The 23,850-nt window shown below is 41.7% G+C and overlaps 1 protein-coding gene across 1 annotated transcript; it reads right to left on the bottom strand.

Moving 5' to 3' along the window:
• Positions 1 to 9,968: 9,968 nt before the first annotated feature.
• On the bottom strand, positions 9,969 to 14,382 carry LOC125540932 (uncharacterized). Its single transcript, XM_048704452.2, has 6 exons — positions 13,552 to 14,382; positions 12,804 to 12,862; positions 12,601 to 12,729; positions 11,298 to 12,485; positions 10,991 to 11,207; positions 9,969 to 10,882 (listed from the first exon to the last, which is right to left on the bottom strand). The coding sequence occupies exons 1-6, from the start codon at positions 13,925 to 13,927 to the stop codon at positions 10,146 to 10,148; spliced, it is 2,706 nt and encodes a 901-aa protein (XP_048560409.2). The 5' UTR covers positions 13,928 to 14,382; the 3' UTR covers positions 9,969 to 10,145.
• Between the last annotated feature and the right edge of the window lie 9,468 nt (positions 14,383 to 23,850).

Here is a 23,850-nt window from a genome sequence, read left to right as displayed (position 1 = left end):
CCAAGTGAATCAAGTTCTACCTCTGCTTCCGGTTCATCAGGATCGTCATCAAGCTCTAAACAGATGGGTTTAGTGGCCTTCCTCTTCGTGGTTTTCTTGACATCTTTCGTTTTAGGTCGAGAAGGTTTCACCACTTTCTCCTGAGGTTTCTTTTTCCAGAATGGGTCATCACCCTGTTTAAACAATGGGCAGAGGATATTAAAAGTTGCACAGTTCAAAAATATTAGGTGTAAGGTGGAAGCAAAAACAATACTTACAGCGGGCGGGTTGTTCTGCATGTAAAAGGGACTTAACCCGGTCTTGCTACAGACAGCTTCCGGTTCATTCAGCATTTTCTTGACAGACTCAGTAACTTCCTCATCTGTTAGCTGAATGTCAATATGACGTTGGGAGTCTTTTACGTCACCTATGTACTCGCACATTAAACCGGCGCGGTGACTTAATGGAAAGATACTCCAAGATATCCAGCAACGGACGAAGTCCACAACTGTTAAACCATTGGCCATGAAAGCTCTAAGCTTGCCGAGTTGTGGTGCGTACGAGGCCCGTTCCTGGGCACTTAGTCGTTGTGGAAGTGGATGAGTATTGGCGAGCCGGTGAGCATGGTAACCCGGTAGAGGGTTCTCATCTTCAGGAGAGGTGTCCTTGCAATAGAACCAAGTTTGATTCCACTCTTTTGGGTGACTGTGAAGTTTGGCGTGAGGAAAACTAACATCCTTCCTTTTCTGAATGGAGACGCCACCAAGTTCAGTATTGGGCCCATCTATGAATTCAGTGCGACGGTTTAAGTGGAAGAAATCCCGGAACAGCTCGACAGTCGGTTCTTCTTGTAGATACGCTTCACAAAAAAACTGAAAGTTGCAGATATTGGATACAGAGTTGGGTCCAATATCTTGAGGGTGGATCTGAAAGCTGGCAAGTACATCTCGGAAAAACTTGGATCCAGGCGGTTTAAAACCACGGCCTATATGATCAGCAAACATCACTACTTCACCCTGTCTGGGGGTAGGAGGATTTTCCGGCCTAGGAACTCGCCACCGGATTTCATTTTTCTTTGGTAAGGTACCAATTTTGACCATTCCGTTCAGTTTCTCCTCAGTAACCCGGGAAGGGACCCAATTACAGGAATAGAACTGTTTGGCCATTGCAAGTGAAGAGCTGGAGAGAAAATAATGTCGGTTTATAATTCATTAATGACAAAGCGTACGGTAAAACAGGTTGAGGAGAAAGGAATTCAAGCATGTAGTATTGATAAACCGGAGGAGGTTATAAACCACTTATGACAGAGTGTTTTATAAGTGGTAAAGCGTTGAACGGTTTACAAGGGGACTAATGGCATATGACAGATTATTTTCTACAGAGATAAACCGCCGGTAAGGGTAAAGAAGGTACAGATCTGAAGCAAAAAATGGCTAAGTGAAGAAAAAAACAGGTTTCACAGAATCACATTCGCGTTTTGGATCTACCGCAAGTCAAGAAAAGGAAAAAGATTTCGACCTAAAAACAGTATGGTCCTGTAGCAATAAAGATCTAGATCAAGTTTTTATGTGTATAAGGTTTCGTTTTAATGGCTGAGATAAGGATTACCATAATTATTACATGAAACGCATCAAGTCTTAGGTCTGCTATATATGGACTGATGAAGAACAGGAAGGGAGCGCCATGAACTCGCATGAACCCTAAGTGGATCTACAGAGAAAGGGGGAAGGCTTACAGTAGCTATCGAAGTAGCAGAGGTGTGTCGTGTTTCTCTGGAGCGATCAGGTCGATGCAGCAGCCAATGATGACGTAGAGACGAAGTTCGACGACGGCGGCGGTGCTCAGGTGCAGAGGCGTCGTGAGGTGGAAGAAGAGAGGAGAGGGCAACAAAAGGAAAAGGAAGGGGTCCTCCGCCCTATTTATAAGGACAAAGAGATAAGTGGCAGGCGCGGGAATCGAGGAGCCCAAAAATGGATAGATAACGAGATTGTTGCCTCGATTGTTGGATGCTCATTAATGAAAAGGGTATCTTCGGCTTTAAATGAACAGGTGATGTCACGACGGTTTATTACAAATCCGGAGGATGGCGCCAGGGCGGTTTACGAGATCTATGTGAAGGCGCAAGGGGAGGACTTTTTCTAAGTGTTGAAGATTGACATGAACAAGTTCAAATCAATCTGGGGCCTAATGTTGGGGATATTATTATTGGACATAAACCGTCCTGGAGTGGCCGGGGTTAACTCTATGAGGATTAGAAGCCCAGGAAGACAAAGGATGTTGGCGCTTTATGAAGACCCAAGGCCCAAGGGCGGGTTAAGGCCTGTAGACATAAACAGACATTATCATGTAACTTGTATTGTAAGATAGGAGGAATAGAGACCGAGTTGGACACGTTGATGATCTGACTCGGGACTCTGTAAACCGACGGGCGTCGACCTATGTATATAAAGGGGCGACCCGGCGGCGGTTTAGGGACAACACACAACAACTCGAGAGTCAGGCAAAGCGGATTCGCTCCCTTGTCATCGAAACCCTAGCAATTCCATCACAACTGGAGTAGGCTTTTACCTTCATCGTAAGGGGCCGAACCAGTATAAAACTCTCGCGTCCCTTGTCCGCTTTAAACCCCTTTAAGCTAACCCGTAGCGGCTCCACGACTAAGTCCTTTCACAAGGACATCTGTCGTGACAAAACCACGACACCGGCCGTTGGGTTGCCCTGGCCGGCCAATGAAGCACATGCTATTCACCTGCTCAGACAAACGTTTGTGTCACCCGTAGAAGCTATTGGAATGATCATCGTCAAGGAAAATACCAACACAATACAAACATATCCATTTGCAGACGGTTGAGAAAAAAGATCCTTCAAATAGTCGTTGGTAAATGTACATGACATAAACAAACGCAATATGAAAATGACCACTTTCAGACCATTCATGAGAAACATCATTCAAATAGTTCACTTAACTTCTGTTTTATGTTTCAAATAGTTCACTTAATTTTTGGGTTGTAGTTGGTCTCTGCGTTAATTGGCGCAATGGGTCATCCGGTATTTATAGATGTTGTAGCTCCATGGAAGTCGGCAAGCTAGTCCAATCTGTATTGAATTGTCATTCATGCTCTACAAAAGCCTGCGTCCACGCTGCGCCGGGAAGACGTATTCTTAGGCTAGTCATAGTGAGTAGTAATTAAGACTAGTGTTATGCATATGTCACTAGTCTATATTACTACCTTCAGAGTGAGTAGTAATATACTCCCTCCGTCCGCGAATGCGAATAAGTGTACTTCTATCTTTTGTCTTAGGTCAAAGTTTTAAAACTTTGACCAACTTTATAGAGAAAAGTATTAGCATTATGACACTAAATTAATATCACTAGATCTATTTTGAAATGTACTTTCATAATATACCAATTTGATGTCATATATGTTATGACTCTTTTGTATATAGTTGGTCAAAATTTTAAATCTTTGATTTAAGACAAAAACTAGAAGTACACTTATTCGCGGACGGAGGGAGTATGTGTGATATCATGCCAGCCTTCATTTATTTTGATGTAGACTCATCTTGCCTTGAGATGCGCTATGTTACCGTAACAGTCTCTCCTCTTTAATTACATGTCACATAAGTAAATTTATCTTGAGGTGCGTAATATTATTAGCTAAGTCACTCCCACTATGATCAGCCTTATGTTCGTTGCTCCTCATATTTCTCGGGGTTCATGTAAAAAGTTTAACTGGCATATTGTTTGCAGGTTCAAAACTGCCATATAGCAATACATGTTTGAAAGTGACGAACAGTTGCTCCATGTATTACGGCTTGTCTTAGTTTCCCGTTGCCTTCCAAGCCTACTAGCTAACTCAAAAATACATGTACAGACAATGCTTTGTGGCGTCTGCTTTCTTTTTCTTTTTCCCATGTCTTACCATGTACTCCTTCTGTTTCTAAATATTTGTCTTTCTAGACATTTCAAGCAGACTACCACATACGAATGTATGTGGAGATATTTTAGAGTGTAGATTCACTCATTTTGCTCCGTATATAGTCATTTGTTGAAATATCTAAAAAGAAAAATATTTAGGAACGGAGGGAGTAAATACACAATGTTTAATGCAAAGACATAACTCCTGCCATTACAGGTAAAAAAGAAAGATATATGGAGATGTCAAAATTGAGAGGATGCTATTGCCAACATACATGGAAATTGAATATGATTTTCTAACCAAGTCCAGCGAGTTTCTGTTCAATTTCAAACCATGTGCCGGCAAGAACGAAAAGCCACTACTAGTTGCTCTAAATTTTCCGACACTAGCATACACGCTACAATTTATACAACCAAGTCATGATTGCGTATGTGCATGCTAAGAACAGGGGTGTGATTTCTTTCATTATCTAAAATATCCTCCATTTACTTCTTATCTATCTTGTGTCCTTAGATCGATGGCTCTCACTGATGCATGATGGCATATCAATTTGGTGAGTATCAGTTCAGATCAATGGGGGGACATGTGTTTATTGGCCTGTACTATCGTAAATGCAATCTTCAATATGTGCACTGTTCTGTTGCTTGTGTTCTAGTATCACGTTATGGGTTAAGGCTTCACACAAAAAATGTTACCATATCTTGTAAGAGAAAACCAGGAACCTATATTTAGTTCATATTTGCAAAAAGAAAACTTCGCTAATAGACATGGATTGTTTGAAACAGACATTGTTGCATGGTGAAAAAACCATCACGTCTCATATTTTAACATGGCTGCTTGCCCAAATTAGAAGTTTTGCTGCATGAGGTGTTTACCCCTACATGGGTGGCGTTACTCTGGATGGCGCGTCGGGTTCGGGCTTTGAAGTTGATGTGGCAAATTGTGACAACGAAACCCAATACATGGAGGATGTTCGCCAGCCATCTTGAACATTGGGTTGATGTGACTCTAGTATGCAGGAATAGGAGCATCCGTCATCGACAAATTTTTGTGTTCTGCAGACGCAGACATGTTGCCCTTCAATGCTATGATTGGCATCGGTGGCGGCGGCGAACTTGTACTGGACATTGTCGAAGACGGTGATGCACCATGGACAGCAGCACCTTGAGCGGTTGAGCTTGACTGACTAGCATAACACACAATTAGGATGACACAAGGTGTGGATGTGCACGAAAGCAGTAGTCACAAACTCGAACGCACCACCGTGTCCGTCATTTTATCGACCGGCTTGCGGGTATCGCCATGACGGATGCAAGTGTGTATTTTGCAAAAAAAAAACAAGAAAGTCCAACATGTTTGTTGCATGAAAAATGTACCAATGTGCACCTGACGTGCAAGTTCTATGATTAGTTAGGGCGTTTGGTTACCTGCACCATTTTTTCAACGTTGCACAGAAAACACAGGTTAGGCTATGTAGAACATGGTTGAAAAGATACATGCCAAAATACGACGTTTGCATGTTGATTGATTACCTGCATATAGGTTGCCTGCATCGTGGAAGCCTCCTCTACCCAGTGTTTGGTTGCATATATGCATCATGAATAGGAGTTAAAATCTGCAATGAACAGAGAGGTTAAAGTAGAATATTCACTGCCACTATGACCGAAACCGAGTCTGATCTCTGGTGGCTCCTCCTCCACCGGCTCACTGGCACTTTCACCGCCAGCGCGAGGGGCTATCACGCACGTCCATGGCGCCCGCCTGCGTGCTCACCACCATCGCCATCCTCGATGCACTCCTCTTCTTTGTCCTCCTGTTGCTTAGTTGCACCATGGAGCTACGTTTCACGACCAACTATGTGATGGTCAACTACGTCCCGCCCCTACCTCGGGCAACGCCGTTGCTGCCGCCTTCCGGGGCACCTTCCTGCCGCTCCTGGCCGTGCTACCCGGAGCCTCTGCCTGGGCGACCCCGAGCCGAGAGACTGCCTGGCTTGCCTCGCCGCGGCCGCCAAGAAGCTCACCGGCTGCGGCGCAAGCACGCGGGCCGGTGTCTGGAGGAGCAAGGGCTGCTTCCTGGCCTACATCAACAACAACACCTCCTCTACACACGAAGATGCCTTCCACGACGTCATCTCCTCCAGTGAGGAGGTCTACTCCGCAGTCATCTCCATCGACGATGGCACGTTGCCCTCCAACCTCCACAGACTGTCACATGTAGATCTACTCATGTATAATTACTAAAACAGAAAACGCACAATAAGAAAGTCGAGTGAAACAACGAGGGGAAACTACTCCTCAAAGGGAACTTCAAATGGTCGTCTATGTCTCACGAATTTGTCAAAATTCATCAAAAATATATTCAAATATGAACTTGAAATTTAACATATAGAGTGAATGAAACTACGATCCAATCGCCTGAATGGAATCAGAGCATCGAGGAGCATATGTTTTGTGTACAGCTTATCGCGAATCGAAACACGATGTGAATGTTTCCAGCGATGCGGGCAAAATGGTGCTTTAAGAACCATGCGATGCAGGTCCAACGGTGCTTACATATAATCAAACAGCCCAACATGAAAAAAAGTTGCATCCAACGGGCCTGGTTGGGCCGGATACAGCGTACCAAATGCGCCCTTGATATCACTTTTCAATTTCTACTTTAAATAATTTGGGACTTCAAAAAATTTCTACCATTTCAAAAAAACTGAGAATTTTGAAATAAAATGTTCAAGAAAACATTAAATGTTTGTAAATTCAAAAAATGCTCGGGGATTTTTCTAAAAATGTTAGCGTGTTAAAAAAATGTTCACAATTTTGAAAATAATGTTCGTAAAATAAAAAAGTGTGTGTATTAAAAATTGTTAATGAAATTGAACAAAATGTTTGCTAACCAAAAATGTTCATGAATTTCAAAAAATGTCCTAAAAATTTAAAAACAATTCCTGAATTACAAAAGAGTTTATTGATTCATAAAGTTTTTGCAGATTCAAAAAATGTTCAGTCATTTAAAAAAATCATGAATTTCAAAAAACAACCACCAATTTGGAAAAGAATGTTTGTCTCTTCTAGAATTGTTCGCCGATTCAAAAGAAAATGCTTAAAAATGTTCACAATTTAGAAAAATGTTTGCAAATAGTGAAAGAAAGTTCATGATTTTTAGTTATGTTCCCAAATTTGTAAAAATATTCACAAATGATTGAAGGTATGTAGTTAAACAGTAATGCTTCTGATTCTTTGTGACTATATACCCGCGTGAATTTTTGAAGAATTTACTGGGGTGTAGATCGGAATATTATATTATGTTTTGAAAAAACATTTCTTGAAATTCAGAAAAATTCTTTGCATTACCCAGTTTTTTACCACCATGATATTTTTTGAAAATGTAAACATTTCTTCAATTTTTGAATAAATTTTAAAAAGGGAACGTTTTGTTGCATTTGTGAACAAATTTCCAAAATCATGCGATGAGATGTGAACAAAATGTGGTCATAGCCATTGGAGAATAGAGATTATGTTTTTTTTCTCCCGTTGCAACGCACGGGTCCTTTTGCTAGTAATAATAAGGAAAACACTATCGCTCAACCGACGGATGTTTGTGTGGGCATCCATCTTCTCCGTAGCTGTCGGATTTTATGTTTATTGTGCGGCTAATGGTCCACTAGTCTAATAATACCTTGCGAAGAGAGTATAACATGGTCCCCACATTTCTTCTAAACCTCGATCCGTGCGCCTGCTGGCCGGCGGTGGCACTGTCCGGATGTCGTAATGCGTCGGTGGGCATTTTGAAGGATGTGCGAATATGTGGGCGATAAAGATAATTGACAAGCTCTGCAGATATTTCTTATGGACTGCGGATGAGAAGGCGAACGGGAGCAAGTGTCTCGACAATTCGAGGAGAATCTGTTCCCCCAAGAATGTTGGTGGCTTCGGAATCAAGAACATCAAAAGCAGAGCGCTTCGGCTAAGAAGGGCTTGGCTCGAATGGGGCCATGACTTGAGGCCATGGAGGGGGGCTGGTACGTCTCCAACATATCTATAATATTTGAGTGTTTCATGCTATTATATTACCATTCTTGGATACTTTATATGCAATTTTATATCATTTTGGGGGACTAACCTATTAGCTCGGTGCCTAGTGCCAGTTATTGATTTGTGTTTGTTTTTGGTTTTACAGAAAATCCATACCAAACAGAGTTCAAACGCAATGATTTTTTTTACGATATTCTTTTGGACATTAGAGAACCTAGAAGCTTCGAGGGTGGACTAGAAGACATGCGAGGATATGGAAAGGCAACAGGGTGTGAGCCCTGCGGGGTAGGCACACCCTGATGTGTTGTGGGCCTCTTGTGTCTCCATCTGACCTAATTCCACTTCTATAAAATCTTATATATCCCAAAACCCCCGAAGAGCCACCTGAAACAATTTTTTCACCGCCGCAAGTCTCTGTTCTTCTGCGATCCCATGGGGAGGCCTTTTCCGGTACTCTGCTGGAGGGGGCATCGTTCACGAAGGGCTTCTACATCAACCTTGTTATCCTTCCTATGATGTGTGAATAGATCACCATAGACCTACGGGTCCACAACTAGTAGCTAGATGGCTTTCTCTCTCTATTTGAACTTCAAGACAATGTTTTGTTTGGAGATCGATTCGATATAATCTTCTTATGCGGTGTGTTTTTTGGGATTCGATGAATTATGGGTTTATGATCAGATTATTTATCGAAAGTAATTGAGTCTTTTATGAACTTTATTATGTATGATTGTTATAGCCATGTAATGATTTTCGATATTGGGTTTTATTTGGCCAAGTTGATCTATCGATCTTCAGTGGAAGTGGTGCATAGTAGTGGGTTCAATCTTGTGGTATCCTCACCTCGTGATAGAAGGGGTAGCGACGCACGTATTGTATTGTTGCTACTAAGGATAAAATGACTGTGGGGGGGGGGGTTGACGGGGCATTGATATATAGACCGAAGGTGTAGTGTATTCAACAGAACCAAAAGAGGGCTAAATACTTATAAAAAGTAATGCAAGGAGCAAAATAAAATCATATATGAAGGGCCATAGTGTAAAACATGTGGATGACAACATTCTTATTTCTCGAGTCAAAAATAAAAAACATTGGATGGTCACAGCAAAGTTATTTGCTATTCACTCAAAGAGCATGATCGAGGTGTGGCCCCGTGCATGTGCATAGTATACTTTGGACCAACTGTATTAGAAATTTTATTGTAATAAATGCTCGTGTTAATTATTTTCTTATTTTACCTCATACCTTTTAAACTGGCATGACAATTGTCATAGCAACCGGTGTGTCACCCCTTCGTTGCTCAAAGGTGTGACACTTGTATAACAGGCTAAAATAAAGGTTGGATACAACTTTTCCGTTTCCGTCTCCTCATCCGTCCATCCTCCATAGCGTATCGCATTAATTTCTGCAAGGTAATTGCTTTTCTATATCGCGTCCTCTTCGTTCATGCTCCTCCAAAGAAACAAAAGGTAAGCTTTATTCCACCGATTTTTGTCCATGTGTCCTGTACACCTACACCAAGTAATATTGCACCATATATGTCCATCTGGTGCATGCAACTTTCCTTTTTGCCACGCAACTTTCCTTTTTTGCCCTCTGCTGGTGCGCGTGCAATGCATGATATTAATTTCTGAGTTGTGCATTGTATATGTACTTTCGCACTTCGTGCTTTGATTTGCTTCAACTCAATTCTTCTACTACTCCTTAATTTGCTTACGATATGTTTTCTAGATCATTGTCAATCATATATGTTGTGTAGGCGGGATGTTTTGGCATAGAGCACCCTTTGGGATGGGTCAAACCATAGGATATGCACCCAAAAAGCCATATGATGATGTGTGGCATGTACATACAACTCTTCATGATCGACTCCCAGGATAGTGTTGCGAGCGAGGCCAGGAGGCCACTATTCGGTGCAGCAAGGAATTGGCCGGTGCAATCCTCATACTCTAGGAAGATAGAAAAAACAAGATTTTTTTAAGTTGAAAAAAGCAAGAATTTCTGACAAGTAGACATACACTAGACATGGGGAGCAAAATAGACAACCAGACAACGAATGTCTCCTTTTATTTGAAGTTCAGAGAGCACATATAAATCTCTGTCTATAATGGCAATAAAAAGCACACACTGATAGGCGAATAAGCAAAATATTTGAGAAACAGTGGTTCATGAATGGAAAGTTGAGGCTAGACTTCATCATATCCTGCTACCAGCTTCAGTCGTACATTGTCAGGTCGATCACCTCCGATTTTTCCATAGCAATGACAGGAGCCTCTCCACTTGTTATACATATATCCTCCATAGGCACCATGTTCACCGACGTAGCACATCTAGTAGAGGTAGAGCCACTGGTGTCTCCCTGGCTACTGCCCTCCAAAGACCCCATTTTCTTTGCGCAAGAAGATTTTCTAGCCTTACCCTTGTGTTTAGCGCCATTCAGGCCATCAGAGTTTGTAGGATCAACCCGGCACCGCTTGGCATCAGGTGAGCTATCGCCACAGGACATGCCATCTCCCTCCTCTATAACTGGCTTTGCAGCTTCATCAGTAGGACCCTTCTTCTTTTTAGCTTGCTCCTCCAGTCTTTTTTCCTTGAAAGAGTAGCTCTGGTCCAGGAACCTCTTCCATTGAGGAGTAGAGTTTGCAGTTTCATCATCACCTTCCTCCCAAGGCTGCAACAGTCCTGGGCTTGGTGCGGCCAGCTCTGCGGCTGTGAGTGTTGCGGCCGCCGCCGTCTGGCTTGATTGCTCACCCATCTTCTGAGCCTTCTGTTTGGAAGAGCTCCCACCATCCTTCTTCATTGCAGATTGCTGGATGCCCTTCTGCTTCTTCAGGTCAAGGGTTATCTTGGCTGCAACATCTTTTCTTGCATCTAGAGGTATCCATTGCTCCTCACGCCACTCAAATGACTTTCGTAGAGAGTTTACTTTGAGCTCCACAAGTATCCCCTCCCCTGGAAATTTCGCAAGCATGCATGCATGCATCAGGAAGAGCTCCTGTCCGGATATATACTACTATTAACTGCTAGCTAGGTGATCAAGAGAGTAGACAGGCAGTTCACCTTGGAGATAAACTAGGATGTGATCAACATTGTCCTCCTGCAACACGATCCCCTCCCACCATCCTCCATTTAGCCACGCGTCGACGATGACCCCGACAGCCACCGGAGACTCGACCTTCCTGTAGCATGTTGGGAGCTGTGGGCGGAGCATGGGCCTTTCAGTAAGGCGTATGCCTAGGTGGTCAGGTTCAGCAATTCTTGCAACTTTGAGCCATTCCTACAAAACAAAAAAAACTCATGTTGAGTACATACATCTTAATCATGAAAACATGCAAGATACTACCAGAGAGAGAAGAGAAAGACCAACCTTGAGTTGTCCTTTATCCTTAGAATTCAAAAGGTCTTGGTACCGCACCCTGACCTTGTTATCTTTCTCCCTCCTCCTGAGTACCACACATTTGAACCAACAGCCCCTCACGCCGCTGTCTTGGCACAGGGCTTCAAGACAGCAACCAGGCTGGAACATCTTCTCAGGGGTCACCATGGTTGATGCATCATTGGCTGCCGCATTACTAGTACCAGTACCACTTGGTGGCGGCTGATTCTGCGTGGTGGTCTGATAGTTCACCATGCTATAGGGAATGAAATTTCTTTCGATAGTCTGGTCATTGGTGACACTTTGTGGAGTTGCAGTGCATGGAGGGGGCATCTCCTTCTGCTCCTGCTTTTGCTTCTCCATGGTTTTATCAACGATAACAGAGCTGGAAGCAGTTCTGCTGCAGGGAGGGGGCATTTCCTTCTGATTCTGTTTCTGCTTATCCATGGTTTCGTCAACGATAACAGAGCTGGAAGTAGTTGCGCTGCATGGAGGGGGGTTCTGCTTCTGCTTCTCCATGGTCTTGTCATCAATAATATAGCTAGAAGGAGTTGCGCTGCATGGAGGAGACTTCTGCTTCTGCTTCTCCATGGTTTCATCACCGATAATAGAGCTGGAACTGAAAGGAGTTGCATTGCATGCAGGTGGCTTCCGCTTCTGCATGGTTTTGTCACTGAAGACAGTGCCGGAAGAACCAACATGGTTCTCGGCGGCCATGCCAGTAATTTCAGCTTTACCTTTGTTATTGCGTGGCTTGGCCAGCACCGCTGTGGACGAGGATACGGCAACAATTTCCTTTACGATCTCCTGGTTTGCATATCCTTGCAGCTGCGTGATGTCAAAGGGTCCGACAATGTCATCTTCGATCTGCCGACTGCATACATAGGGCTGCCAGCTGCTGTGCTCTCCACTTATTTTGTTGAACATGTCAAAGTGTTGTGGATTCAGGACCGCGGCCACCCCCTCCACAAATTGAACCCTCAGATCTTGCAACCCATAGCCAAATAAGATCTCCTTGCGATAAAGATCGGGGGGCAATACAACACCCTGTTCACCGTCAGGTTCCTCAAACCATCGTACCAACACCATGTTCTTGGCGCTACTATCTTCATACATGTCTTCCACATAGGCAACATGGCTCTCTCTCCCTCCACTCTTGATGAACACAAAATCATGAACCTACAAAGACATATAACGCGCAACACAATTAATAAGAGATGTAAACCAAGATATATAGATTCGTCCGTATGTGAAAAAAAACAAGAAAACAAGCGGACCGTCGGTGAACACGTACCGAAATTCTCATTCCCTCTCGGCAAAAGGATTTGTAATGCTTCCGATGCTGATCAAGATGGGGCAGTTTGCATATCCATGTGAACCCTTCTTTGTTCTCCCCAGCAGCAGCAAGTGTTGAGAGGGTATCCTAAATGAACAATAGACATTAGTTTCATTAGGAGGAAGCATTTCTCAGGAAGACTCTTGTGAGATAGTATGTACCTTAGATGCACCATCATGGTTGTCAGGACAAGTGAATCCAAAGGCTCCATATGGAGGATCTACAAAGACAACAACAATGGAAGGCAAGTTAGTCAATTTCTATCCACATCATGTTGGCCTGACAAAACCAACACAAGAGGAAACACATAAGTTAACAAAACACTAATCTAAAAAAGCTAACCAAACACAAAAGGAAAGAAACACATAGACCATATCTAGAAAATTACCAAACATATACATCAGGAATTAAACAAGCCAAGATAAAACACATATAAGGTGATGCGCGAGAAAAGGAGTTGATCTAAAAAATTAGACAAAAGATATCTAACAATAAGTTATGTGTCGTCTTGACAAAAAGGAGTGGATCTATTAAATTAGTCAAATTCCCAAAGAGTAGTGCTAATAAAGGAAGGGGATAGAAGGATAGCCCTGCAAGATAGTCATAGATATTGGCACTGAACAAAAATGTGATGAAACATGAGAAGATACTAATCTGGCTGGACATAGGAGCAACATGTGTATTAACGCTAAAAATCTTCCAAACATTCAGATCCAAACATTAGAAACACAAGATCGGATCTTGCGTTCAAGATGTAAACACATACTAAACACTAACCAAACATTCAGATCGACCGTCGGAGATGGACGCTGAAAATTCTAGTTGCCTGATCTGTTAGCTTAATCATATGGTACTAAAATCATGAGAAAATTTCACCACTAGGGCATGGAAAAAAGGAACACGTAGTACCTAAGACGAGCGAGGTGAGCCAGTCCATGACCTCCTTCCTGGACTTCCACCTGAGCTGAGTGGTCTCCATCGCCAGCGTCACCACCCTAGCGGACGCCGACCCAGACTCCAGCGCCGTCTTGAGGGACTGCAGGAACTCCAAGTCCGCCGAGTAGGCTATGTTCCCAGGTCCCCAATACTTACCCACCACCGCCAGATCCCTCTTGCTCTTACCGCCATCTTGGGGCGGCACAGAGCGGAGGAAGTAGCACACCTTGCACTCCTCGCCGTCGTTGTCCTCCATCACGATCTCCTCCTCCCACCCGGCCCAACCCCTCATTGCCATCTTGGCATTACCCTCATCCACCACAGCTGCCGAAGAGCACGAGCTACTCATGGCCTTCTCACCTGGCTGGCGGTGGACGATAGCGAAACAGGGAAGTGGTGGAGGGTGGAGGGTGCTTCAATCAGGAGGGGGCTAGGGGCAGGGGGCTCGTTAGGGACTACTATTTCTAGAAAAAATTGTTGTTCCTGTGAATGCACTATTTGAGAGATGGGGCATTGGGGGGATTTCATAGGAGGAAATGCTGGTGGGTTTGCGAAGGGTGCCCTCAACTTCTGAGGATTTCCAATTCGGGTGAAGCTTGCCCAAAGCTGGGATGTGGAAGTTTAGTCCTCCCTCTAAGAAATGTGGTAGTTTGGTCCTCGTTCTATTGGGTAGTCCTGTCCAAGGGCTCCGGGCGTGTTGCATCCATGGTAAAAATTGCGAGTATGGTATGTGATTGGGATGGGGATGATATATGTCACGAGATATGCTCTATGATAGATATACAATCTTTGTTTTGGGCACGTATATTGCTCAAATGCTAACTCCGCCACTATGTGCGGGGAGATGTTGATATATGAACGGGTCATGAGAACATGGTGAGAATGATATGTGATAGTGGGGAAGGGGGGCATTGACGGGGCATTGATTTATCAAATGAAGGTGTAGTGTATTCAAGAATACCAAAAGAGGGCTAAATGCTTATAAAAAGGAATGCAAGGAGCGAAATAAATTTATATATGAAGGGCCAAAGTGTTAAACATGTGGATGACAACATTCTTATTTCTCGGGTCCAAAATAATAAAAAACATAGGGTGGTCATAAAGTTGTTTGCTATTCACTCAAAGAGCACGAGGGAAGTGTGGTCCCATGCATGTGCATAGGATACTTTGGACCAGTTTTATTAGAAATTTTATTGTAATAAATGAGTTAATTATTTTCTTATTTTACCTCATACATTTTAAACTGGCATGACAATTGTCATAGCCACCGGTACGCTTACACCCCTTCGTGCTCTATGGTGTGACACTTGTATAACAAGCTAAAAGTAAAGGGTGGATACAACTTTTTTGGTTTCTGTCTTCTCATCCGTCCATCCTCCATAGCATATCGCATTAATTTCTGCTAGGTAATTGCCTTTCTATATCTCGTCCTCTTCCTTCATATTGGTCCAAAGAAAGAAAAGGTAAGCTTTCTTCCACCGAATTTTGTCCATGGGTCATCTACACCTACACCAAGTAACATTGCACCAGATATGTCCATCCGGTGCATGCAACTTCCCTTTTTGCCATCCTTCGGTGCGCATTCAATGCATGCTATTAATTCCCATGAGTTGGGCATTGTATATGTACTTTCTGAACTTCGTGCTTTGATTTGCTTCGATCCAAATCTTCTACCAGTCCTTAATTTGCATATGATACGTTTTGTAGATCATTGTCGATGATATGTGATGTGTGTAGGTGACAGGTTTTGGCAGAAGGCACCCTTTGGGATGGGTCAAACCATAGGGTGACACATAAAAAATCCATAGGATGATGTGTGGCATGTACATACAACTATTTGTTGAAATATGGGAGTGGGCTTTAGGCCCATCTAACAATTTCGAAAAAACCCTAAGGGCCCATGTAGATGTCATGACAAGGGATGGTGGGAAGTTTAGTCCCACCCCGCTAGTGGAGAAGGAGTTGCACCTCCTTATAAGGGATTCTCTTCCACATGCTATTGGTGTAATCCTCGTGTTCACGGGTGTGTCGGCATTGATACGTCTCCAACGTATCTATAATATTTGATTGTTCCATTCTGTTATATTATCATTCTTGGATGTTTTACAATCATTTTATATCATTTTTGGTACTAACCTATTGACATAGTGCCAAGTGCCAGTTGTTGTTTTCTGCTTGTTTTTTACAGCGCAGGAAATCAATACCAGACGGAGTCCAAACACAGTGAAACTTTTTGTGGATATTTTATGGACCAGAAGACATGCAATGGGCCGGAGAAGCACGTGGGGGTTCTCCGAGGGGGGGCACAACCCACCATGGCATGCCTGGCCCCCCAGGCACGCCCAGGTGGGTTGTGCCCACCTCGGTGGCCTCCTGCACTGCCTCTTTGCTCTATAAATACCCCAATATTCCAGAAACCCTAGGGGAGTCGACGAAAATCAATTCCAGCCACCGCAAGTTCCAGAACCACCAGATCCAATCTAGACACCATCATAGAGGGGTTCATCATCCTCATTGGTGCCTCTCCAATGATGCGTGAGTAGTTCATTGTAGACCTACGGGTCCATAGTTAGTAGGTAGATGGATTCCTCTCTCTCTCTCTCTCTCTCTTGATTCTCAATACAATGGTCTCTTGGAGATCTATTTGATGTAACTCTTTTTGCGGTGTGTTTGTTGGGATCCGATGAACTTTGAGTTTATGGTCAGATATATGTTTTTATCCATGAAAGTTATTTGAGTCTTCTTTGATCTCTTATTTGAGTCTTCTTTGATCTCTTATATGCATGATTACTTATAGCCTCATATTTCTTCTTCGAATATTTTGTTTAGTTAGGCCAACTAGATCGATTTTTCTTGCCATGGGAAGAGGTGCTTTGTGATGGGTTCGATCTTACGGTGCTTGATCCCAGTGACAGAAGGGAACCGACATGTATGTATCATTTCTATTAAGGATAACAAGATGGGGTCTTTTTCTACATAAATAGATCTTTTCTACATCATGTCATTGTTCTTATTGCATTACTCCGTTTCTCCATGAACTTAATACACTAGATGCATGCTAGATAGCGGTCGATGTGTGGAGTAATAGTAGTAGATGCAGGCATGAGTCGGTCTACTAATCTTGGACATGATGCCTATGTAATGATCATTGCCTGGATATCGTCATGATTATTTGAAGTTCTATCAATTGCCCAACAGTAATTTGTTTACCCGCCGTTTGCTATTTTTCTTGAGAGAAGCCACTAGTGAAATCTACGCCCCTGGGTCTCTTCTTTATTATATTTGCCTTTGCGACCTATTTTTATTTGCTTTTATTTTCGGTTCTTTTAAACCAACAATAAAAAATACGTTTATGAAATTTTTATTTATTTATTTTATCTCGCGTTCCCTGAGATCTATTTTTCCAATCTACTACAATTTTTATCCCGTCTACTTGCCAATTTCTGGCGCCGTTACCCGAAAGGGATTGACAACCCCTTTAATACGTCAGGTTGTGAGTATTTATTATATGTGTGCAGGTGCCGTTCACGTAGTGTTGCATCGTTCTCCTACTGGTTCGATAACCTTGGTCTCATTACCGAGGGAAATACCTACCGTAGATGTGCTGCATCATCCCTTCCTCTTTGGGGAAATACCGACGTAGTTCCAGCCACATCAAAAGGAATTTCTGGCGCCGTTGCCGGGGAGACATCATCAACATCTACCAGGTTCTAATCAAAAATCTCACATCCTTGCAATTTATATTATTTGCCATTTTCCTCTCATTTTACTCTCCCCCACTTCACAAATATTTACCATTTTATTCGCCCTCTTTTTCGTTCGCCGTTTTCTCGTCACATCTATCTTTTTTGCTTGCAATCGTGAGTGATTTCGGTATGGAAAAAATAGATGATGGACTAACTCCTAAAATTGGACGATCTGACAATTTGGATGCTAAAAATTTTGTTTTCGGGCAAGGGAATGTTATAGGAAAAAAACGTATCCAAGAATTTTTCAATTGTGTTGGAAATGTCAGTCTTGATGATGTTCCTATACTTAAGAGGACTAAATCTTATGCGGACGCTATTTCAGCACTAGTTCTGAAACTTGAAAATAAATTTATCCATACTCATTCTACCTTGCAAAGATTGTTTTTGAGCTACCCGTTATAAAGAACCCAAAGGCTAAAAAGTTGGCTACTCTTGTTCTTATGAATGAATTTGACTACATAATACAGGAAGCTAGGAAAATCTTTGATTTTTATGGTATGAATCGTGAAAAACCCATGATAGATGAAATTCTTTATAATAGTGACTATGTGTTAAAATATTTGCTTGGGGATAATCAAATCTTTGATGACAATCTTAAAAAGGAAGTACCTATTTTAGATATAATCCAACAAGTTTTCAATGATGTTAATCAACATTATTCTTGGATTGTTGCCGGAAACCAAAGAGCTTATGATGATAAGAAACTTGATCGTGCTAACGTTTCCATGGTAATGTGTTTTACGTTGTTTTTGCAAAACTTCCCGAGGAAAACACCTCTAAGGAAAATAAAACCAAAGATGGCAATACTTAGATCTTTGCATTATGCCTAGGTAGGGGCGTAAAACGATAGCACTTGTTGGGAGGCAATCCAATGGATACAATTTATTTTGTCTTTTTCTTTCTGTTCTTGAGTGTTTGCACAATTATGCTACTGTTATGATTGTGTTTTAATTAGTGTTTGTGCCAAGCAAAGCCTTTAGGATCATGTTGGGTGAAAGTTAATTTGATCTTGCTCAAAAACAGAAACTTTTGTGCTTATGAAAATAATGTTCATTTTTAACAGAAGTGTGATAAAATACTGACTATTTTTGCAGAATATTAATATACAAATTTTCACGTTGTCCTAATTTTTTTGGAATTTTTGGAGTTACAGAAGTATTCGAAATATCCATATTGCTATAGACTGTTTTGTTTTTGACAGATTCTGTTTTTTTTGCATTATGTGCTTGTTTTGATGATTCTATGGTTTTCTTTGAAGAGTTTTTGCCATAGAAAAGTTGTAATACATTAGATATAATGCTAAAATAAAATATGAATGGGTTTGCAACAGTACTTATAGTAGTGATTTTCTTTCTTATACTAACAGATCTCACAAAGGTTTTGTTGAGTTTTGTGTGATTGAAGTTTTCAAGTTTTGGGTGATATTATGATGGATGAAGGAATAAGGAGTAAGAAGAGCCTAATCTTGGGGATTCCCATTGCATCCCAAGATATTATCCAAAGAGAAGCAAGAAACTAAGCTTGGGGATGCCCAAGTGGCGTCCCCTCTTTCTTCTAACGACCATCGGTATTTTACATGGAGCTATATTTTTATTCGTCACATACTATGAGTTTTTCTTGGAGCGTCTTGTATGATATGAGTCTTTGCTTGTTTTGCTTTTTATTTTGTGTCATGAATCCTTGCTGGACACACCTATTTGAGAGAGCCAAAATTATGCTGTGAGTTGTTAGAATTTCTCTCTATGCTTCACTTAAATCTTTATGAGCTATGGAATTGCTCTAGTGCATCACTTATATATTTTTAGCACCATGTGCTTTAGTATTTTTGAAGAAATTCTCTCATGCTTCACTTAGATTTATTCGAGAGTTAGTAAAATTTTAAGAATATCTCTCTTGCTTCACTTAAATTATTTTGAGAGAAAGAAATATGATGCTCATGTTCTTCACTTATATTTGTTTGAGCTTATCAAAAGCAACATATGAAACTGGTTCCAAAGTGATAGATATCCAAGGAGGATATAATAAAAACTGAAAACCCGCAAGTATAGGGGATCTCAATAGTTTTCGAGGGTAAATTATTCAACCCAAATTTATTGATTCGACACAAGGGGAGCCAAAGAATACTCTCAGGTATTATCAGCTGAGTTGTCAATTCAACGACACCTGGAAACTTAGTATCTGCAGCAAAGTATTTAGTAGCAAAGTAATATGATAGTAGTGGTAACGGTAGGAAAAGGTAACAGTAGTAAAAGTAATGTTTTTGATATTTTGTAGTGATGATAGCAATAGCAACAGGAAAGTAAATAAGCGAAGAACAATATATGGAAAGCTCGTAGGCAATGGATCAGTGATGGAGAATTATGCCGGATGCGGTTCATCATGTAACAGTCATAACCTAGGGTGACACAGAACTAGCTCCAGTTCATTGATATAATGTAGGCATGTATTCCGAATATAGTCATGCGTGCTTATGGAAAAGAACTTGCATGGCATCTTTTGTCCTACCCTTCCGTGGCAGCGGGGTCCTTACAAAAACTAAGGGATATTAAGGCCTCCTTTTAATAGAGTACCGGAACAAAGCATTAACACATAGTGAATACACGAACTCCTCAAACTACGGTCATCACCGGTAAGTATCCCGATTATTGTCAGTTCGGGGTTAACGGATCATAACACATAATAGGTGACTATAGACTTGCAAGATAGGATCTAGAACTCTCATATATTGATCAAAACATAATAGGTTCAGATCTGAAATCATGGCACTCGGGCCCTAGTGACAAGCATTAAGCATAGCAAAGTCATAGCAACATCAATCTCAGAACATAGTGGATACTAGGGATCAAACCCTAACAAAACTAACTCAATTACATGATAGATCCCATCCAATCCATCACCGTCCAGCAAGCCTATGATGGAATTACTCACGCACGGCGGTGAGCATCATGAAATTGGTGATGGAGGATGGTTGATGATGACGATGGCGACGGATTCCCCTCTCCGGAGCCCCGAACGGACTCCAGATCAGCTCTCCCGAGAGGTTTTAGGGCTTGGCGACGGCTCTGTATCGTAAAACGCGATGAATTCTTCTCTCCGATTTTTTCTCCCCGAAACACAATATATAGAGTTGGAGTTGGAGTCGGAGAGGCACCAGGGGGCCCACGAGGTAGGGGGCATGCCCTAGGGGGCAGGCATGCCACCCACCCTCGTGGAGAGGTGGTGGGCCCCATGGCCTTCATCTTTTGCAGGTATTTTTTATATTTTCTAAAAAGTTGCTCCGTGAAGTTTCAGGTCATTCCGAGAACGTTTTTTTTCTGCACATAAATAAAACCATGGTAATTCTGCTGAAAACAACGTCAGTCCGGGTTAGGTCCATTCAAATCATGCAAGTTAGAGTCCAAAACAAGGGCAAAAGTGTTTGGAAAAGTAGATACGACGGAGACGTATCAACTCCCCCAAGCTTAAACCTTTGCTTGTCCTCAAGCAATTCAGTTGACAAATTGAAAGTGATAAAGAAAAACTTTTACAAACTCTGTTTGCTCTTGTTGTGGTAAATATGTAAAGGCAGCATTCAAGTTTTCAGCAAAGATTATAACTAACCACATTCGCAATAACGCTTAGGTATAAAGTTTGCTCATATCAATAGCATAATCAACTAGCGAGCAATAATAATAAATCTCGGATGACAACACTTTCTCAAAACAAACATAATATGATATAACAAGGTGGTATCTCGCTAGCCCTTTTTGAGACCGCAAAACATAAATGCAGAGCACCTTTAAAGACCAAGGACTGACTAGACATTGTAATTCATGGTAAAAGAGATCTAGTCAAATCATGCTCCATGTAAACTAACAATAATGAATGCAAATGACAGCGGTGCTCTCCAACTGGTGCTTTTTAATAAGAGGATGATGACTCAGCATAAAAGTAAATAGATAGGCCCTTCGCAGAGGGAAGCAGGGATTTGTAGAGGTGCCAAAGCTCGGTTTTGAAATAGAGGTGAATAATATTTTGAGCGTTATACTTTCATTGTCAACATAACAACCAAGAGATGGCAATATCTTCCATGCTACACACATTATAGGCGGTTCCCAAACAGAATGGTAAAGTTTATACTCCCCCTTCCACCAACAAGCATCAATCCATGGCTTGCTTGAAACAACGAGTGCCTCCAACTAACAAGAGTCCCAGGGGGAGTTTTGTTTGCAATTATTTTGATTTAGTTTGCATAAAGCATGTGACTGGGCATCCCGGTGACCAGCCATTTATCTCGTGAGTGAGGAGCGGAGTCCACTCCTCTTGAGAATAACCCGCCTAACATGGAAGATACGGACAGCCCTAGTTGATACATGAGCTATTCGAGCATACAAAACAGGATATTTATTTGAAGGTTTAGAGTTTGGCACATACAAATTTACTTGGAACGGCAGGTAGATACCGTATATAGGTAGGTATAGTGGACTCATGTGGAATAACTTTGGGGTTTAAGGGATTGGATGCACAAGCAGTATTCCCGCTTATTACAGGTGAAGGCTAGCAAAAGACTGGGAAGCGACCAGCTAGAGAGCGACAACAGTCATGAACATGCATTAAAATTAATCAACACCGAATGCAAGCATGAGTAGGATATAATCCACCATGAACATAAATATCGTGAAGGCTATGTTGATTTTGTTTCAACTACATGCGTGAACATGCGCCAAGTCAAGTCACTTAAATCATTCAGAGGAGGATACCACCCTATCATACCACATCATAACCATCTCAATAGCATGTTGGCACGCAAGGTAAACCATTATAACTCATAACTAATCAAGCATGACACAAGAAACTATGATCTCTATTTGTCATTGCAAACATGTTTATTCATAATAAGCTGAATCAGGAACGATGCACTAATCATATTTACAAAAACAAAAGAGGTCGAGTTCATACCACTTTTTCTCATCTTAGTCAGTCCATCATATATCGTCATAATTATCTTTCACTTGAACGACCGAATGATGTGAATAATAATAATAGTGCGAGTGCATTGGACTAAGCTGGAATCTGCAAGCATTCAATAAACAGGAGAAGACAAGGCAATATGTGCTCTTTTGTCAGATCAACATTTATGCATATAAGAGCCACTTCAACAATTTAATCATGGTCTTCTCCTATTGACCCCCAAAGAAAAGAAATAAAACTATTTACACGGGAAAGCTCCCAACAAGTAAAAGAAGAACATGAAATATTTTTGGGTTTTCTTTTTAGTTACTGCTACAAGCATGGAAAGTAAACTAATTAAAAGCTGCAACTAATTTCTTTTTGGTTTTTCTTAAGGTTTATTAAACACACAAGAAGAAAGCATAAAAGGAAATTAACTAGCATGGATGATACAATGAAAAAGTATGAGCACCGACATCTAGCAATGAGTGTGTGAACATAAATGTAATGTCGGTGGGAAATACGTACTCCGCCAAGCTTAGGCTTTTGGCCTAAGTTGGTCTATGGCCATGGCTGGCCTGGCGGATATCCATAATAATAGTTGGGGTCATACTGAGAAGAAGAAGAAGACTCCGATTGCCACTGGCTGACAATCATCTCCGGATCCCACTGGTAATTAGATTGTCGTGAAGGATCAACTTGTGGTTCCGGATCTGGCTCCATGGCTGGTGCAGGGTTCCAGTAGGCGTGAATAGCCTTCAATGAAACAAGGTACTGGCCTGCAGATAAATCAAACAAAGAAGTAGCAGGCAGGGTAATAGTCTCAGGATGATGTTTATCAAAGAACAATTTGTATTTAAGCTCTCCTTCCCTATTCCTAACAATAAAATCATGTGTCACCATACTCTTATAATCTAAATAAACACGGGGCAGCACCTTTTCTTCCTTCTCATAATGCCTAATAGGCATGTTAAAATGTGCAGCTAGGCGTGAAGCATAGATGCCTCCAAAGATGGGGCCCTTGGTACGGTTCAGACTTAACCGTTTAGCAATAATGCCGCCCATACTAAAAGAGTTATCACTGTATAAACCGTGGAGCAAAATAATAATATCAGGGATACTAAGGTTTCCACAGTTTCCGCGACCAATTAAACAACGACTAGCAAATAATGCAAAATAGCGTAAAATAGGAAAATGTATGCTAGTGATTCGTGCATCGGAAACCTTCCTTGTTTCCCCCACAGTGATAGTATCAATAATGTTGGAAATATGCCCTAGAGGCAATAATAAAATGGTTATTATTATATTTCTTTGTTCATGATAATTGTCTATTGTTCATGCTATAATTGTGTTATCCGGAAATCGTAATACATGTGTGAATACATAGACCACGGCCGTCCCTAGTGAGCCTCTAGTTGACTAGCTCGTTGATCAAAAGATGGTCATGGTTTCCTGACTATGGACATTGGATGTCATTGATAACGGGATCACATCATTAGCAGAATGATGTGATGGACAAGACCCAATCCTAAGCTTAGCTCAAAGATCGTGTAGTTCGTCTGCTGTAGCTTTTCTGAATGTCGAGTATCATTTC

This window comes from Triticum urartu, chromosome 2A, assembly GCF_056163025.1.
Source record: "Triticum urartu cultivar PI428250 chromosome 2A, HENAU_Tu73, whole genome shotgun sequence".
NCBI lineage: Eukaryota > Viridiplantae > Streptophyta > Magnoliopsida > Poales > Poaceae > Triticum > Triticum urartu.
This window is presented reverse-complemented; position numbering and strand designations above follow the sequence as displayed.

Bases quoted from the DNA above. Each gene is read 5' to 3' on its own strand.
- LOC125540932 (XM_048704452.2), bottom strand. From the start codon at position 13,927: ATGAGTAGCTCGTGCTCTTCGGCAGCTGTGGTGGATGAGGGTAATGCC. The intron at 11,208-11,297 runs GTTGGTCTTTCT...TTTGTTTTGTAG, and splicing joins AGGATAAAGGACAACTCAAG to GAATGGCTCAAAGTTGCAAG. The intron at 10,883-10,990 runs GTGAACTGCCTG...CGAAATTTCCAG, and splicing joins CATCCTAGTTTATCTCCAAG to GGGAGGGGATACTTGTGGAG.